The sequence below is a fragment of the Lynx canadensis genome, chromosome D4, assembly GCF_007474595.2.
Source record: "Lynx canadensis isolate LIC74 chromosome D4, mLynCan4.pri.v2, whole genome shotgun sequence".
NCBI classification, from domain to species: domain Eukaryota; kingdom Metazoa; phylum Chordata; class Mammalia; order Carnivora; family Felidae; genus Lynx; species Lynx canadensis.
In genome coordinates this window covers 44,092,535-44,111,972 of record NC_044315.2, presented here as the reverse complement: position 1 = coordinate 44,111,972, position 19,438 = coordinate 44,092,535, and the positions used below count along the sequence as shown (strand labels likewise).

At 40.9% G+C, this 19,438-nt stretch overlaps 1 protein-coding gene across 1 annotated transcript in view; it reads left to right on the top strand.

The window, feature by feature from the left end:
* SLC24A2 (solute carrier family 24 member 2) overlaps positions 1-19,438 on the top strand; it is a 241,672-nt gene that overhangs the window by 134,652 nt on the left and 87,582 nt on the right. Inside the window, 2 exon segments of the mRNA XM_032595657.1 lie at positions 14,047-14,085; positions 16,675-16,783. Of these exon segments, the coding sequence (XP_032451548.1) occupies positions 14,047-14,085; positions 16,675-16,783 (148 nt within the window).

Sequence of the window (19,438 nt, the reverse complement as noted above, 5' to 3'; positions counted from 1 at the left end):
TGTTCTTTTTCATTGTGCATTCCATACCTATCCTCCCTCACCCGAGTGAATATTTACAAAACAACAAAACGTGCATTCAACAGACAGGGTTCTCACCCCAGCTGCCTGAGTAACTAGCTGTCCTTACCCCCATCCAATTGCTACACTTCTCTGAGCTTCACTTGTTTCCGGCTATGAAACAGAGATGCTAAGGAGGTCCTGCTACTTCTGCTAATGCTGTGAGACAGCCATGTAAGAATACTAAGCACAGCACCTGGTGCTTCTTCCTACCCTTGTTTTGTTCCCTTTGGCATTTGCAAGAAAGTTCACCCGTTTTTAAAACGTCCAGGTATCTGGAGACGCTTTTCCTTTTTCTCACTTGTTTATTTTGGGTTTTTCTGCTTCCCCTTCTGCGTTTCTTCAAGGTGAGCTCAGTCACAGTCGAAACCTCCCTAAAGGCCACCAAAGCCTGGAGAGGGGCTACGTTGGGAACAGACACGGTCCGGGCAAGGTAGGGGCCTGATCTCCAGAGTGGGCCTCTGGCACTCTGCCTGGACTCTGCCCACCGAATAGAGTTAGGCCATCTGCAGTGACATTCAGATCATTTTCCTGAAGACTTTGAACTAATTGGGAACTTGTCAGTGTGTGTAATATGCTTCGTGCTGCCGTCTGCTCTAGCTCTGTGCCAGAACCCAGTTCAGTGGCACCAGGCTGTCGATTGGATAGAATAGATGAGTCTTTTTGAAATTCCTCCTTTCTGTCAGTTAGCAGTTGATAATTTATGCCCTTGGTAATAATATCTCCCAGCTCCCAAAGGGTAAGCATTTTGGAAGCATTAAATCAATGGTTCTTAACCTTTTTTTAGGGTTGCACTTTTGAGAATCTGATGGCCACAGTGGATGCTCTTCTCCCTACCCCTGAAAATGGATACATACACAAAAGTTTACCATTTCAGGCATTTCACAAACTCCCCTCCTCAATCTAGACTGTGGACCCCACATTCCCGCATTAAGTAGTTTGTATTTATGGAGGTCTGTATGGCTAGTATTGTTCAGCAGTAAGCTAATGCAGGCAGGAAAGGAGCACTGTGTCTGGAGCAACTTTTTTGTTTAATGAACCAAATGATTGTTGACCTGAGTAGGGAAGGGAAGGAAATCTTAGCAGATAAAATGGATGTTTTTTAATTAGGTTTTTCTTTCAATTCCGGTATAGCTAACATACAGTGCTATATTAGTTTCAGGTGTCCAATGTAGTGATTCGGCACTTCCATACATCACTCAGCGCTCATCACGACAAGTGCCCTCCTTAATCCCCGTCACCTATTTCACCCATCCCTCCGCCCACCTCTCCTCTGGTAGCCATCAGTTTGTTCTCTATACTTAAGAGTCTGTTTCTTGGTTTGTCTCTCTCTCTCTCTCTCTCTCTCTCTCTCTCTCTCTCTCTCTCTCTCTTCCTTTGCTCACTTGTTTTGTTTCTTAAATTCCACATATGAGTGAAATCATACGGTGTTTGTCTTTCGCTGATTGACTTATAACGTAGATATTTTGTTTCACATATACTTAATGACTAACTTTGGGGACAAAAGTATAAATACAAACCTATATGATCATGTTCTCGAAAAACCCATTACACGGTGTTAACCTGTTAAAGCAATGTCACCTATGACATACATACAAATGCACGAGCACATGGTATTATTATGTAGAAGAATGCCCATATCGTCAGAAGATAGCATGTGAGATGTGTAAGGGTGAAGAATGCATGACATCTTCACATTACTTTAAAATGACTCAGAAAATTAGAGATATTGATAAAGGAAATACAGAAACTGGTAAAAATTATTGAATCTAAGTGTTGGGACTATGGCTATTCACTGTATTATTGTTCAAACTCTTGTTTGAACTTTTTATTATAAAAACTTAGAGAATAGACACATTATTTTGAGAAAAATGTTACCATAAGCACAGTCTTTTACTTTCAGACTCGATTGTCTTCATTCAGTTGAGCATCATTTTCCCTTAGGTCCAGTATATTTTTCACTGTGATTTAGAATCCTGCCCAAAGATGTCCAATGACAGTACTATAATTTAGTAAATGATAGACTTTCAGCAATGACATATTATACATTATACGACATTATATTATTATTATTAGCATTTAAGATGCTATCTGGGCAATACGCTCAGGTAGTAGGACCTGATACAAACTGAAGTACACAGAACAATTTTGAGAAGTTCCCAATGGTTAGCACCAAGGCTTCAGAGCCAGCAGTAGTTACAAAGAAAGCTTCTTCAACAGGATACTGCCCATGTCACTGTCCCCTAATTCTGCAACAGATTTTTAATTCCAGTACTGAAAATAGTGCTGAATATTTAGCCAAGAAGATGGTGCTAACCATAATATCTATAGCTCCTGGCCCTATTTGACTGTAATGCAGTTCGGATTCCCAGAACATATCTTTTCCATTTCTGTTACTGCAAGGCTGCATCTGTTTCCAAAAGTACACAATTTCCGTGATGCTATTGACAGATAACAGATAAGATATGCCCTAGGAGACCACAGTCACTATCTGGAACCAGAAATTTTATCTTAAGGCCTGAACCTTCCAACATCATCAGTCCATTATAATTTCATCGGCAAAAATAGAGCACTATCTTCACTTAATGTCAGACCTGTTTCATCTTTCTGTTTATACTTTGTTTTTATATGATTAGAAGGATGCATGACACTGGAAAAATACAGTTTCCATTTAAAATCATGTACTTCTTATTCAAAGAAAAGCTAATAATTAGAGCTCTAGATTTCCTTAAATAGTTTAATGAAGATTAGATGGCTTCCATTTTCTGAATAAATTCCCTTCTATCCTTCATGGAAGGTGAATTCAGAGGATGTTTTATCCTTACTTAGGGAAAGCAAAGCGAGTGATGCCTTGAATCCAGCAAGTAAATACATGAAAAGTGTTCAACATCATAAGCCATTAGGGAAATGCCCATTAAAATCACAATGAGATACCAATGTACCTATTAGAATGGCTGAAATAAATGATGATAATACCAAGTGCTGGCAAGAATGCAAAAGAGCTTAAGCACTCATACATATATTGTGGGGCTATAAAATGGTATAGCCACTCTGGAAAATAGTTCTTTCTAAAACTAAAAATGGTCTTGCGACCCAGCAGTTGTATTCTTGGGCACATATCCCAGAGAAATTAAACTTATTTTTATGCAGAAATCTGTACATCAATGTTCCTAGCAGCTTTATTCACAATAGCCCCACACCGGAAACCATCCAAAGGTCCTTCAGTGGGTGGATGTGGTACATCCCTACCACAGAATACCACTCAACAGTGAAAAAGGACTAAACTATCGATACATGCAACAGCTTGGATGAGCCTCAAGGAAGTTGTACTCAGTGGAAAAAGCCAGTCTCAAAAGGATAACATACTGCATGACTCCACTTATGTAACAGTCATAAAATAACTTAGATGAATACCAGATCTTGGTTATGGGGGTTAGGGATGAGGAGAGGGGATGGGTATAGATATAAAGGGGTAGCTTATGGGAAGCTTGTGGTAATGATACAGTTAAATATCTTAAATGCAGTGGTGGTCACATGAAGCTATACATGTGATTAAATTGCCTAGGGTGACACGCACACCGTACACAGTCACAAGTAAGTGGACATATAACTGGGGAAATCTGAATGAACTCTATAGATTCCACCAATATCAGCTTCTTGGATGTGAGATTGTACTGTAGTTAATGTGAAATGTTATCTCGGGGGGGAGCCCAGCTAAAGGGTGCATAGGCCCTCCCTGCACATTTTTTTTTTGCAACTACCTGTTAATCTGTGATTATTTCAAATTGAAAAGGTTTTTTTAAGTGCTTCCTATTACTTCCTACCACTTAGGATTGTGATGATGATGAGCATTTAGCACAGTATCTCAAGTGTGGTTAGTGCTCAGCAAAAGTCAGCAGGGATTTTATATATTAACTCTGCTGTTGCTACTTGATTGGAAGACTAGGTCTGAGAAGAGAGATTTAAACTAGAATATAAGTCCCATGAGAGCAAGGATTTGGGCTGTGTTGTTCACTGTTGTATCGCCATACCTAGACTAGTTTAGCACATATAAATAAGGTGCTCATGAAGCATGTGTCGAAGAGGGAACGAAAGAGTGATTTTGAAGATGAAGGAAGCTATGTGGCAAATGGAGCAAAAGGGAATAACTTGGTCATATCCAGGGTTGGGACACAAATAAAATAGCTAAAATAGTGATTTGCCAGGACTGCCTTCTGGGTAGGAAAGATAAGTGAGCTGAGAAGATGTTGAGGATAAACTTGAACCTCAGTGTGATTCTCACTTCCCTAGATTGCATCGGTCTTAGGGGGATGATTGAGAATTTAAGCACCTTCATGTCAAACCCGTTGTTGGGACTCCTAGTCCTTACCATGCACTCTACTTTTCCAGGGTGCTCAGGTGTATCATGGTTGGTGCCCAATAGAACTGTTCTTTAATGCCATTTTGTCCACGTATTACACGATGGCCTTATTCCAATCAATACTTGCACTTCCGGCTAAAAGAAATCACTACCACCTTGTCCTCTGCCACTGGTATTACAGGTCCACCTGTGTTAGGCTACCAGAAGGAAGACTGGCTCTCTCAGGTTAAAGGACCCATGCAATAGTGTCTAGGCACATGGTCCCAGGGACTAAGCCAAAGAATTGTTCATTGATGGCCCTCTGTACTAGTCAAAATTGTTTCTGCTGACCATGGCCTAAGCCTCAACACTGGATCCAAGCTCCTCAACTCTTTTCTGTCTCAGAGTTACTTTCCCACCTTTTTGAGCATCCACCTCCCTTGCAAAGCTCTAGACCCACCTCTCTGTAATTGCCAATCAAGACATCAATGTCCAATGTTGTTAAGACGCCTGTGTTCAAGAAGGTTACAATCTCAACCAAGCAGACAAAATGGCAAACACTGGCAATGCAGAATAACTGTGAAATGCCATTTCTAAAACAGGAGTTCAAAGAGCGGAGGTTTTATATTGTTACATTTCCACAAGAATGAGGAAATACAGGTCTGGTCAGAGCATACATCTCAGATACATGGGAGGAGGAGTCAGGAGACAGTGAGTCATTAGCCGTATCAAGTAAGAGAAAAGTGACATAGTTCAGTGTTGGGCTGAAAAGAAGCCATTTGCCTCCAACTTTGTTATATTTGAGCATATACACTAATTTAAAAATATATCTAATCTCACCTATTTATTATTAAACATGCACTTACTGAGAATCTAGCACCACTATGCTAGGCACTGTAGAATAATATAAAATGGAAATAAAAAGTGGTCTCTGCCATCTGAAGGGTGTTCAGTAACAGGAAAGAGAGAAATGAGACAAATAATATAAAAGAATGAACTAGGGAGAAGATAGGGAGATAGACAGAGGGTGAATGGAATATAGATATAGCCAAGCAGTGTTCCAAGGGACCGCCATTGCTGTCCCACCTCCATGACATGAACGATCTGAGCTCCACGCTGGGCTCTCTTGGGAACAGGAGAGCAGGTCAAGAAATGGGACCAATTCTCAATATCAGTACATTTTCAACAGAGAATATTATATACTTCATATTTGTGCCCTTTGTTGTTTTCCCAAAGCTTAATTACATTTTCATTTGTATTAGTAACTATTTAAGTTGGATTTACATGATACACATTTGCTTCCTGGGAATTCCAAAACCAAGTTCAGCAAATCTGGCATCTCTCGTTTTCTGCACATATGGAAATTATATCAAGTCCTGTAGGAACCAGGTGCTAGCATGGCGCCAGTGAAATTTCCAGGATCACAAGTTAAAATGCGGTCGAGAATCAATAAGTTGTATTAATGAGGTTACACAATACCTAGGAGATCATAAAAGAGAAAAGTTACATATACCCAAATCACAAAGTTACATTCAAATTATAGTCTTCTGTTCTCCTTAGAGTTCAGAGTTTCTTTTTTTTATCTTAAAAATGTGAAAGTTTTTTTAAGAAACTTTGTTGCCAATAATATTGCCAAAAATTAATCAGACTTCCAATTTTATTGCTTTCAAGATGCACTTTAAATATCTAGTGCCCTTTCCATCTGTTGGGTTTTAATTTTATAGACAGAATCGTGTTCTTTATATTCTTCATAGTTTTTGCTAGCTTCTCTTCAAACCAGAATGCAGGTTAAATGTATGACTAATAAATTAATCGTAAAGTTGATTGTAAAAGTTAATGGCCAGACCACCGTTAATTCACTTAGGTACATCCTTACATATACCACTTAATTTTAAGTGATCTAACTGCTGTCCTTTCTGTCTAATTTCATAACAACATATTCTGGGATGTTAGCTCCATGAGGACAGAGATTTTTTTGGTCACCTCGGTGTCCCTAGAACCTGGAAGAATGCCTGGCATATAGTAAGTGTCCAATAAATATTATCAAATAAGTACTGTTAAATGACAGAATTTTTTAATTCAAAACTTGCTATTCAGAGTCTCTCATTGATGCTTCAGGCACTGGGATCGTGATTAATTTTTTTTCATTGCTCTTTCCTTGAAACAAACAGCACTGGTCCTTCAAGTGACAGCAATAAATTGAACACTGGGGACACCGTGCTTCCAAATAAACTAAATATAGACTAGTATCATACATCCACAGTGATAAATGGGACCACAAGAGGGCCCCACTTTTCCCACCTACTGCTGAGCTATAAAGTCCTTGATACAAGTCAACCTGATATATGGATAAACTAATTTGCAGAGTTACTCAAACCTGTGCTATTGTGAAGGTCATAAAAAGTGCCTCCATGACCTTCAGGAGACAAAACCAATGTTGAAAATTCATGACAATTAATAGGTGAGTCTAAATAATAATGCTGGGAGAGACAAAGATAAGAAAATAACCTCTATTCTTTCTGCATTCCCAGGCATCAACTTTTTGTACCAAACAAGCACAAATAAAATCTGTCATTTTGTGTTCAAATCAATCACTTGGCAATACTATTTTCTTGCCTCCGTTGGAAGTCAGAGCTCATAAATAGCTTTTAATTTATATAAACTTTTTATTGTATTTGGAGTCTAGTGCCTCCAGTCTCCTTCCCGCAGGCCACTGCAGGGAAAATTCCACTTTCTTGTTTCTCCAGCACTTAGGCTCTGGAGCCCAGCTGTCTGAATTCACATCCCAACTCTGCCACTTACTAGGTCTGTGGCCTTGGACAAATTATCCAACTTCCATCAGCCTCAGGGTACTAAAGGTTGCAGAATGGCTATAATACTTATTTGGGGGTTCAATGAGATATTTATACATAAAGCACTTGGCACATATTGAACTTTCAATAAATGTTATCCATTATGACTGCAATCTGTTTGATTTGTGGCAAACCAGTCTGTGATTTGTTGGACTTCTCCTTAAAATTCACATCATCTTAGACACTCCTTCCTTCAAAGAAGTAAGGCAATCCAGACTTAATATGGGGGTGCATTGGGGGTTCTTTACTAGTCAAAGGAAATTTGTGTGACTAAAGCCAGAATACCACTAACAGATTGTGTTCGACTGGCATATCGAAATGATTCGTTAGCAGTTGTGAGAATTGCTTAAGTGATGCAACAAAGTATATCAACAACATCTGGATTTGGGGTTGGGGGGAATGAGAGATGTCAGTGGCACTGGGTTGTTAATTCCCAAATTAAGTGAATTAACACAGGTGCTTAGTAACCTGAGTGCAGAAATAGGCGGAGGAACTTCCCACTGAGCTCTCTCCATTTATAAAGTGAGGATTACTGTCTTCTTTGTACCAACTTTATAAGTAAGATTATTTTCTTAAAAAGAGAGATAAGAAACCAGTCTATGTTTATATAATGTTTGGCAGTAGTATATAAATGAAATAGACGATGGATGGATAGATAGATGATAGACATTCACATTACATATATGATACCTGCTCAGAATTTTTTGGTAATGGTATATATGATCAGTAAAGTTTGGAAACGCTGATAATATGTGATTGTGTAGATTTCAACTGGTCAGTTATAATGCAATTCTGCATCATGAAGATCCCCTGTCCCCTTGCCTTACTGGAAATTCCTTAATTGTATTTTCTAACAATTTTAGAGTAGATCACAACAAATGCCCCATCTCACCTGTTATGAGCAACTGCCCTCTCATGGGATAAGGTTTTTTCAAGCTTTGACTGGCACCTTGTTTCATTCTTTATCCAAACCATGACTTTCAAAAGATGTGAGAGGTGCTCATACTGGACATGTTCACAGATCATTCCTGCACTGCCTGGCTTCCTGGATTTGTGAACTTGTAGTCCAGAATGTTACCTAATGAGAAAGGGCTCCAGCAGAAATTGAATTTATGGTTCTGATCCAGATATTTTCCTTTTCCTTCTCACGAGCAACTTCAAATGTTGAATAGAAACTTGCCAAGTTCCCGGGGTGTGGAGGGGTCTTTTGGTTCAGGCTTGGGTTCTGCCTTCTCTGAATTTTCCAGCCTCCAGAGCTTCCTGGTCAAAACCAGGCCCACTATACCACTAAGGTATATGGGATATGAAATGCCAGCATAGCCTTGCCAATCCCATATCCTTCAGACTACGCCAATTCGTGGGACAGGGACATGGTCTGGAGCCAACTCAAGGAAGTATAATCTGTCGTGTCACCTCCTCCTCACTCAGCTGCCAACCCAGGATATGCCCAGCCAACCACCCTGCAGTGTCCTACACAAATCACCTCCCTCCATCCTGAAAAGTGGAATTTTACTTGGTTCTCTAATCCAGTTCACAACCTTGGGCATGCTTTTGTCTTATAATTTGCCATTATTCTCCCTTCTGACTCCTAATATGTATTGTAATGATGATGGAGCTAATCCATAGTGCTTACTATGTACCAAGCACTGGTCTAATCACTTTACATGTATTAATCCATTTAACCCTTACAACATTCCGAAATAGTTACTCCTTGTGTCCCTACTTTACAGAGGGGGAAACTAAAGCATAGAGAGATTAAGTAACTTGTCCAAGGGCACACTGCTAATAAATGACAAAAATAGGAAAATGAATCTGAGAAGTGTGGTCCTGAATTCCATATTCTTAACAACTATAAGATGCTACTACTCATCCTGCATTTTTTTCTTCTCTTATGACGACTATTTAAAAGGCAAAATGCTGTTCCTTAACTGTCACTAAACAATTTCATTTTCAGTCTCCATTTTGGGCCGTACCTATTCTTCTGAAATTTTTTCCTACTATCCCAAATATTTCATGATCATGGGAATTAAACAAACCATCAAAAGGCTTTGTTCCAAGATGTGAGCTTCTGTTGCCACACTTTTTACTTAATTTCCACCCTTTCTCTCCATCCCAATGTGTTTCTTTAAACCAGAGTTGTGAAGTGGGTTATTTCTGTGTCCTGGGCTGCCACCTCCAATATTTCACTAACCTTTGAGATTCTTACTTTCCTAATGGGCAGAGATAGTAGAATAATTACCCAGCAACCAATGGTAGAAGTTATTTGAACTTAAATCTCTTAGTATTTCTTTTTTTAGGGATTTATTTGATCCCTCCCTCCTTAATGTTTTAGGTAGTGTGCTAAGACTGAAAAGGGAAGGAGACAGTGATGATTGTGCATCTGATTAAGTCGTAAGATTTCTTTCCTTGTAGATTTTCAGGTTCGAGACTTCTGAAGGGTACCTTCCAGTCTTCCCATAGACTTTGAGGTTCATCTCTTTCCAGAAGAGAGGTTTTGAGGGGCACCTGGTTGGCTCATTCGATTTAGCGTCCAAATTCGGCTCAGGTCATGATCTCGTGATTCGTGGGTTCAAGCCCCACATCAGGCTCTGTGCTGACAGCTCAGAGCCTGGAGCTTACTCTGGATTCTGTATCTCCCTCTCTCTCTGCCCTCCCGTGCTCACACTCTGTCTCTCTGTCTCAAAAATAAATAAGCATTAATTTTTTAAAAAAAAAAGAAAGTTATTGTTACAGCTGAATATGTTGAAAGAAAAAGGAGACAGTATTTCACACTTCCTTGTTAATTTCTTAATGAAAATCCATCTTTCCCCTCCACCCAACCTTTCTAAATTCGAAGACATCAAACTAATGTCAGTTAAATATTGGATCAGTATTTCTAATCGCAGGCATCTATGTTTTAGGTGACGTTTATGACAAAATAATGGTACCTTAAAATTTTTTTTATGGACTTTACAGTGCTTCTTGGTCCTTGGCACAATAAATTCTGGTGCATTTCTCAGGATCTAGTGAGAGATTGTAGTGGCAGAAGTTTATGGATGTTACTTGACTGTTGTGAATAATTGCTTATCTTTCTATATCTGATGGCATGCCACTGTCCAGAGAAGTCACCCCTCATCTTACGCAGTTGTCTTTTGGCATCTGAAAGCTTCCCAGCGACCCATTTGATCATGCGAGTGACGCATAGGCTGTGTGGCTGTGACGCAGCTAAACTGTCATATTTGCCTGATGTTGATGTGTCTGCGGTGGAGGTGGGGGCCTGTATCTGGGGGGAAGCTCTGTGTAAAGTCAAATCAAACACGTTGTAGTCAAGGAAATCATCTCTCAACCAGTGGTTTCCGGGGGATCAAAGGAAGAAAGACAACTTAAGGATTTATGAATGAGTTATAGTGCTAAAAATACATCCTGAGTGGGCTAATGGTTTTATAATGGGGGGGGAGGCCCTTTCAAAGCAACTATCAAATAGCAAAATTCCCATATAGAATTGGGGTTTCTGCCGGAGAGAATAACAGATATTAATGGCATCATTCCAGTTGTTCAATTACTCAGTTACTTGCAGTGATTAAGGAGGAGGCCAGCTTACATTAAATAAAGAGTTGAATTATAGAATACTTTCTTTTAAGTAAAAGATGTATCCCTTATATCCTGGCCTGGTGGATGTCCTGCTTTCATGAATGAAGAAGCAGGTCTGTGTTGGTGCACCACAGCTCCAACCTGTGACCCTGCGGGATGCAGTTTATGAATTCTTTTAAATATTCCTCAAGAATTTCTGTGTATGTTCCCAATAGACTTAACAAATTTTTCCCGTGGCCAGCACAGCCTTTCAGCTGACCACCAGGGATTGGGCTTTCAAATTGCTTACAGGCCAAATGTGCGATATGTTGGTGTGTTTAACCAAGGGCATGCAAAAGCAAAAATGCATAAGAAGAAGGCCAAGATTAATCCCCAAAGTCCCGTGAGTCTTCATTTGAAGAAGCTGTCTTCTGTCATATACGATGGGTTAAAATAAAGTGGTCGGGGGTTCAGTGGCCCTGAAAATAAATTCACAACACCGCGGTCAACCTCAAGCCCAGATAGTGAGCTAAATAATTCAGTGGTTAGAAACACTGCAGGCCTATAAGCATCGGCTATACACATTTGGATCATTCCTTTGTTGTCTTCAGCAGTTACTTCCGGTGTAATTAAAACCCATTTAAAAATGAACTCCTAACATAGTCAGCACCACTGCTTCACCATGCAGTGAAAGTGAGGCCAAGTCAGGTGAGCATGAGGGTTTACCAGTTGATGTAGGTGAGCCCCTGAAAATGAGCAGTTATCATCACACGGCTCATTTTCCATCTCTTTTGCAACAGGGCTACATAAAAGGAAAGTAGAGGGGTGTCTTAATGGCTTCGGTTGCCATTTATATATATTCCTAAATATACATGCGGTAACCTGATGTATATTCATGTCCTCAAGTTACACTTCAAAGAAAACTAATGATGTCAACTTCGGCTGACATTCAACAGTGGGAGACTTTGTAAAGGATTTCAGACCTTTCTCTGCAACCAGTTTTTTCTTTGTAGAATCTATGTACTTAGGCATTTTCTTTCCATTTATTGTGTCTTGTGACCCGTCTTGCTTGTGAGAGAAAAAGGAAGTCAGTGGGGCAGATATATTTTCTCCCTTTCAGACCAAAAGACAGGCTTGATCTTTTTTCCTTCCTCAAATATCTTCTTTAAATATATATATTTTTCAAGGCACACCCTTAGCTGGTTATGGTTTTGCTCTTATAAAGACCACCCTGTTCTTTGCTGCATTTCATCCTGTCCCTTCATGTTCTGAAGTGTCGCTGTGGTATCCATTCCAGCTCCTAATTATTTGTCTGCCATTTAGCCACAAGGTGTAAATTTGCTAACTGAAAAGGCGTGCTCTGACAGTTCATCTCAGTGTATGTCCAAAGGCTGAGCTTGCTGCACTGGATAACTTCCCTGGGGGAATGTTCTGTGGAATGTGGGGCCATTTGTTGAGCCGTCTGATGTAGAAGAAGAGAAAATGAAAGGACCTGCCAGAGAGAAGCGGGATCATACAGTGCCTTCAGAGCAAAAAGGGAAATCAAAGACAAATTCCAGGTCCACGTCAATCTCCAAGCATGTTCCTGGGGACTAGGGAATCAGCAATAGTTTCTTACTCGTATTTTTAGAGAAGTCTCTGAGAGAGAGCCCCAAATCAGGGGGTTATGGCAAATTTAGAATGCCCAAGGGCTGTGCCCAAAAATTATCACCAGTGGAAAACAGTTCTGTCTGGGCCTGAGGCATACAAGCTCTTCAAGGGCCTACAAAAATGTTTGGAACCAGAAGAAAAACATGTATGTTGGTATTGACTCTAAAATCTAAAAAAAGTTTTCTATAAGAATATTAAATGTTTAATTGAATGTCTGCACATATTTAATATCAACTTCATTAAGTGCGAAATTTAGTCTTCTTAAAATTACATTACATGTGAAAACAAATTATGGATTCAGTTTCTCATGTTCCAAGATTTCAAACGTGCCAATCATAATTAAATGAATTACACATAGCCAATAACTTGAAATATGAAATTATAAGAATCCTTTCCAGTTTTTTACATGGAAATGTATATTTTAGGTGGGAAATGGGAGCATCTGAACATCCTTACATACAGACATGTGTGGTAGGACTAAAAAGGAGAGCCTAGGGTTTGTGAAGTTTCCAGAACAGCTCTGCATTGTGTAGTCTTCTCTGCATGTGATTGATTATTCATGAAGACATAAATTACCAAAGACACTGATGGGGAGGACCAGAAACTAGACCAGGAGTAGAGTTCTGGGTTGTTCCTGCTGTATGCACCCATAATTGAGGTATAGGGACAAAGGAGGTGGTCCAAGCATGAAGAAGGTCACAGGGCACCTGTATATCATTAGAAAGATCACAGGATAGTGCCTTGGTTCTGCTGAAGGAGTGTGCATATTAAATTGACAAAGCAAAGCCATCCAGTTGGGTCATGTTAGAACTCTAATGTCCCTTTGTTGGAGTTGCGTTCTCTCCTAACAGATGACTAGGCCCTCAGGTGCCCTTGTGTTTCAGTCGACTTTTCTTGACTTGACAAATATTTCCATTTTTAGAATGGCGAACTTGAAGTGAGGGAGGCAGAGAAAGTGTAGTATCTGAATTGTGCGTGTGACGATCTTAGTCTTTAATCCAGTGGCCTAACTTCTTCAGGCTTTATTTACCCTATATGGGGTGGTTGAATGTGGATGCCCTCCAAAGTACTTGGAAAAACATTCTTCCTTGTGATCCCAACCCCCAACAATAACCACTGGCAAAGGTTTGGTACGATTCTTACAGAAATTTTTTTCGTTACATATGCTAAAGTATTGTTAATTTATTTTCCTTCATAACATGAGATGAAAAATAAGATTTTAATTGTTTTCACTTGAACAGTATATCTTAGATATTTTTGCATGTCCATACAAGTGTACTTACCTCATTTATTTTAATGACCACGTGGTAATTCCACTGCATGGATGGGCCATAATTGATTGAACTGCCCTCAGTTGCTGGGCACTTGGGTTGGCCATTCAACTTTGAGTGTGCAGGAGAATGTGCCATGTGCCTAAATAAACCATTATATATTGGCTAGTAATCTATACCTGTTGGCCCCCTGTGTTGGTTCATTCCTTCCCAGAAGCAGAAAGAACCAATCTTTCCTTATACTGATGCTTGTCATTAAATGTAAAACCTCTGTGTGATTCATCATTTATTTATTTGTCTTTTGTTTTTGCCTTTTTCTCTTACGCAGTCGTCCACAGCCAGGGACAAGGATGAGCCGGCTCTACCGGTAGGAAGCAGTGGCTGTGTCTGTACCTGTTTGTGTGCCTGTGGAGAGTGTGGGGCAGGGGAGGGAGGAGGAGGGCTCATGTGCTCAACAAACCATTCTCCCCCTTGGGATACTTAAACGGCTTAATCTGCTGGTATATATGTATACTCGGTCCTATAATTTGTGTCAGCTGTATTCTGATATTCACTGATGTTCAAATTATTTCTGGGACTAGATTTCAAAGCGTTAGAGTTCTCTCTTTGATTTGGCGTAAACCTTTAGAGGAGTTGAAAGAGTGAAATATTTCCAAATTGCATCCCAGGGGATGTTGAGCTGATATTTGGGGACAGTGTGGGATCTAATGCTTGATATCTACTTTCTTTGTGTATCTGCATGCACCTAATTTTTGGCGAGAAATTTCTTTTGGTTCCATCAAAAGAAATGCTGCATGAGACCTATGTATTTAATATATACATAATACCCCAAAGAATGCTTTACGTTCTTCTGTAGATAGAATCCTTCGCTAATGATGATCTCCACAGCAAAGTTCTTCTAGTTTCCTAGAGCGAGCGTAGTAACGGTGGTTATGACAAATTATTAGCAACAAACACATTTACCAGTTCCTATCCAATTAACACATCACATTCAGTAATGTGCAACATGGCAAGGAAATGACCTTCAGAGTTTTGTGTCCAGCTGTCAAACAGTGATTACATTTCAACTCCATTCGAGCCTCTTAACCTTGCCCCCAAAATTCTCTGAACCTTAATCATCTGAATCAAATAACACAATGCATTAAGAAATGTTACAGATTTTTAAGACTGAAAAGACTAGTAATAAAGATACATATGACCCCATCCTTTCTCCTGTAGGGCTCAGAGCAAAGACTTATGAGATTCGTTGAGAGCCCATAGGGTATACCAGATCTGGTACTGGGCTAGAGATATAGACCCAATCTCTTCCTTTGAGGCGCTCGTGATCTGGTTCACAATTGAGACATCAGTAATCCCCTCTGATTCTTCTTCGGTCAGAGTTCAGAATACGATTTCCATAGAATATCAATGACAATAAAATCACACTAAGAAATTCAGATTTCTCCATGTATCTTACCCTGGCACTTTACCCATACTTCAAGTTACTGTGGGTTCCATGTTTGTCTCCCAGTATGTGGACCATGATTGTTAGTAAGTATTCTACAAAATAAGAGACCTATGGGTGCTGTCCAAGACAACGGAGTGAACCAGATTTCCTTAGTGTTACATTTCGCGGTCCAGTGTGTATCTTAAAATGCTAATGGTGGCTTGGTCTAGGAGGCAGCACTTGCCAAATGTATTTGATTGTGAAGTCCCTTGTGGGACTCTTCTTGGAAAGCCCCCTTGTGAGTCTTGAGTGTGATGGTATATATTGGAAAACCCTGTAATGTAGAGATGGTTGGGAGACTGTAAGGAAATCGCATTTTATTTTTACCTGGCCCCAGAAAAACTTTATGTTGAGATTTTGCATCAGAAGTTCAAAAAGCAATTAATTCCCTCATACCACATTACCTCCCTCCCTCTTAAATCCAGCTGCCTGTAAAGTTCAGCTACTTCTTAAGTCTCTTTCCCCTTGAGAACTAGCACAGACTCAACCAAAGGAGGAGAAAGCGGTTCCTAGTCAGGATAAAAAAATCTATCAAATCCAGACGGTTTAGGGCTTCTTTTTTTAGACTATTTGCTTTTGAAGATGCCATAAAAACAGTTTGTAAGTAACCTCATCTCTAGAAGTTCTTTCTTCGTCTCTTACCTGTCAGTTTCATTTAATTAGCCAAAGACTCACACTAGTAGTTTATGCAAAAGGAGCCTCCCTTGGACGTCAGGAAGTTTTTCTGTGGACTCAATAAGAGGTTCTTTCTCTTCAAATCTCACTTAATACACACCATAGGCTGTGGACCTCAGGGTAGAGATGAGGTATCCCAGGAGATCTGCAAAGTGTTCCTTTGGGGAGCAAGGAGAAAATATTAGCGGCTCTATCATTTACTTTCTATATTCTTCATAATTTCTACTTTTGCAAATGTGTTATGCTAGACAGACTCATAGTTTAGTGTGCGTGGACAGAGAGACAGAGATGCGTACATATAAGCATACTCAAAAATGTTATGGATGGGGTGCACGGTCCGAACATTTTAAGGATCATCCACTGGGTCAAATAAATTTTGAGAGAAGCAAACCCGAGATCCATTTCTCTATTCTCTGATTTTTGTCTGTGTGACTTGGGCACCTCATTTCACTTCTCTGAGACGAAGTTTCCTCATCTGTCTACAGGGAATAATGACCGCAGCTAGTTCACGGGGCTCACTTGGAGACTGAGATAAAGTGATGGATGTGAAGCACGTAGCGCACCGACTGGCATTTACTAAGCTCCCCTCCCCCACCCCGCAAAACATGTAGCAGTTGATTCCCTTAGGATGTGAGAAAGCAAGATTTGAAATGTACTTTGAAAATCTCTCATCCGGTGGTGTGTGATCATGTGACATAAATGGGTGCCCACCAGACCAAGTGAGATCTGACCTGTAATACACTTGCCTGTAGTTGCTGAGAACTAACAGCGCCTTTGTCTGGTTTCTCTGCTCAGGCTAAGCCACGTCTCCAGCGAGGCGGAAGTTCTGCCTCCCTCCATAACAGCCTCATGAGGAACAGCATCTTCCAGCTCATGATTCACACCCTTGACCCACTCGCTGAAGGTAAATGTCAGGCGTTAGTCTGGGAGCTCGGTGGGGGGTAAAGGCGATGCGAAAAGGCTTCTCTTCAGAAACATGTTTATGCTTCCATCACATAAGCCTGCCAGTGTCCTCGTGTGGAACATCTGCCAGAGGAAGCCCTGGCCCCTTGGCATGCTTTATCTGCAACGCTCCGTTCACAATTGGAGAGTCTTGTACCAGGAGTAGGATCTGGGGTCTGTGTACTCATTCTCTTTTGATGCCTCCAGCATAAATAGTTCGTTATGAGGAAGAGAAGACAAAAAGGCTTCTCTCCCTTCCAGCTAGAGTGACAGTGCTCTTTCATCATCCCTCCTAAGTTCCAAAATGAAGTTGTATATGAACATTAATGGTGCATTTTGAAAAAGAGAGAGAAGGGGACGCCTGGGTGGCTCAGTTGGTGAAGCGTCCGACTTCAGCTCAAGTTCGTGAACTCGAGCCCCACATCGGCCTCTTTGCTGTCAGCACAGAACCCACTTCACACATCTGTCCCCCTCTCTCTCTGCCCCTCCTCTGCATGCTCACCCTCTCTCTCTCTCTCAAAAATAAGCTTTCAAATTGTTTTTTTTTTATTTATTTTTTAAATTTTTTTTTCAACGTTTATTTATTTTGGGACAGAGAGAGACAGAGCATGAACGGGGGAGGGGCAGAGAGAGAGGTAGACACAGAATCGGAAACAGGCTCCAGGCTCCGAGCCATCAGCCCAGAGCCCGACGCGGGGCTCGAACTCCCGGACCGCGAGATCGTGACCTGGCTGAAGTCGGACGCTTAACCGACTGCGCCACCCAGGCGCCCCTCAAATTGTTTTTAAATTTTTTTTTTTTCAACGTTTATTTATTTTTGGGACAGAGAGAGACAGAGCATGAGCGGGGGAGGGGCAGAGAGAGAGGGAGACACAGAATCGGAAACAGGCTCCAGGCTCCGAGCCATCAGCCCAGAGCCTGACGCGGGGCTCGAACTCACGGACCGCGAGATCGTGACCTGGCTGAAGTCGGACGCTTAACCGACTGCGCCACCCAGGCGCCCCTCAAATTGTTTTTAAATAACAAATAGAGAGAGAAGAGAACTCCATGCTTAGTAGGGTCGTGAATAGTTTGGGGAATGATGTTCACTGTAGAACGTTAATATTGTCCTGATTCTTTGGCAGTTGGAGGGTGGTTGGTGACCATCCAAAGAGCCTTCTCGAAGGTAAATGCTTAGCACCAATTTGACTCCCTTTGACCAGTCACTGGGGACCTAAAAGACCTGGTTCATCTCCTAGGGTAATCATATGAACCATCACAAAGAATCCAGTATTGTTTTCTTCAAGTTTTATTCGTTCACAATGAAGGCAGATCCATTGTGTTTCTTAACTTGCATAACTATCCTAAAAAAATTAATTTTCCAGTATGTAGCTGTCTTAAGTGTCAAGTAAATCAGAGTTAGGCTGCTAACAAGGGATTCAGACGTAAGCTAGTCTGTTCTCCCTTCACCTCCGTACCTTATAATTGGGCCTGATATTACATGGGGGCTAACATGTTACATGGGGATCATTGGAAGAATAGCGTCTGGGACACATGGGATGAGATTGTCAAATCATGTCACATAAATCAGATCTCTTAATATAAAGCTTTGCTGAATAATTTTAGGGGTGTGGGTCATAAGAGATTCGGATGAAGGAAAAAATTCGGGGGACCTCAAGAATGGCTCCCTAGGCCCTTTCTTCCCTCACTAAATACACACGTCTCACCCAGAATAATAGGTGAGGATCATGGGGTCACCTCTTACTACAGAGCATTTTGATTAGGAAACATCTCCATTTTATTCCCACAGAGTGTTGCATAGCTGATATGATATTCTGTAAGGAACCCTGCTTCATAGATCCTGAGTCCTGTTGGCTAGAGGTAATCTTTAGCGAGAGGCATTCTAAGTATCATTACCCTCTTTACCCAGAGGCCCACTAGACAAGGGAATTACACGTGGTCACTAGCCTTCTCTTCCTTCTCTTGGATCCCTCCCACTACCCCGGAGAAGGGAATGAAGGGATGGCCGGCCAACTTCCTCCCAGCCACTAAGCAGTTGTGTGACATTGGGCAAGTTAGAGTCTCTCTAGTACTTGGTTTCTTCATCTATAGTAGTAATTGTTTCTGTCTAGCACCTTACAGTTGACGGAGCATTTTCACCCCAGTGAATTTACACTTCATAATTACACTTTGTGGCCAATGTTATTATTCTAATTTCATAGCATATCATACCACCAAGTAGATCTCCAATTTATCTACTCTCTCTGCCAGCTCTTGATTCCAAACTATCCTCGTCACTTACCTGGATTCCTGCAGAGACTTCCTAACTGGCTTTCCCCTGCCTCATTGCCTCGTCCTCTGTGTATTATTCACACGGCGCCCCCAAATAATCCTCTTACAAAGTAAATCAAATTATGTCATTCCTGCTTATAACCTGCAGTGGCTTCCCACGGCTCTTGGAACAATTGTGAAATGCTTATCATGGTGTGTGTGATATGCCTCTTTCTCCGAACTCAGTTTGACTCCCTTTGCTTTAGCCACAGGGGCCTTTCTCTCTCCAATCAGGTGCTTCTTTCCTGCCTTGGTGTCTCCGCATAGGCTGTTCCCCCCACCCAGAATACTTTTCTTTCTCCCACTC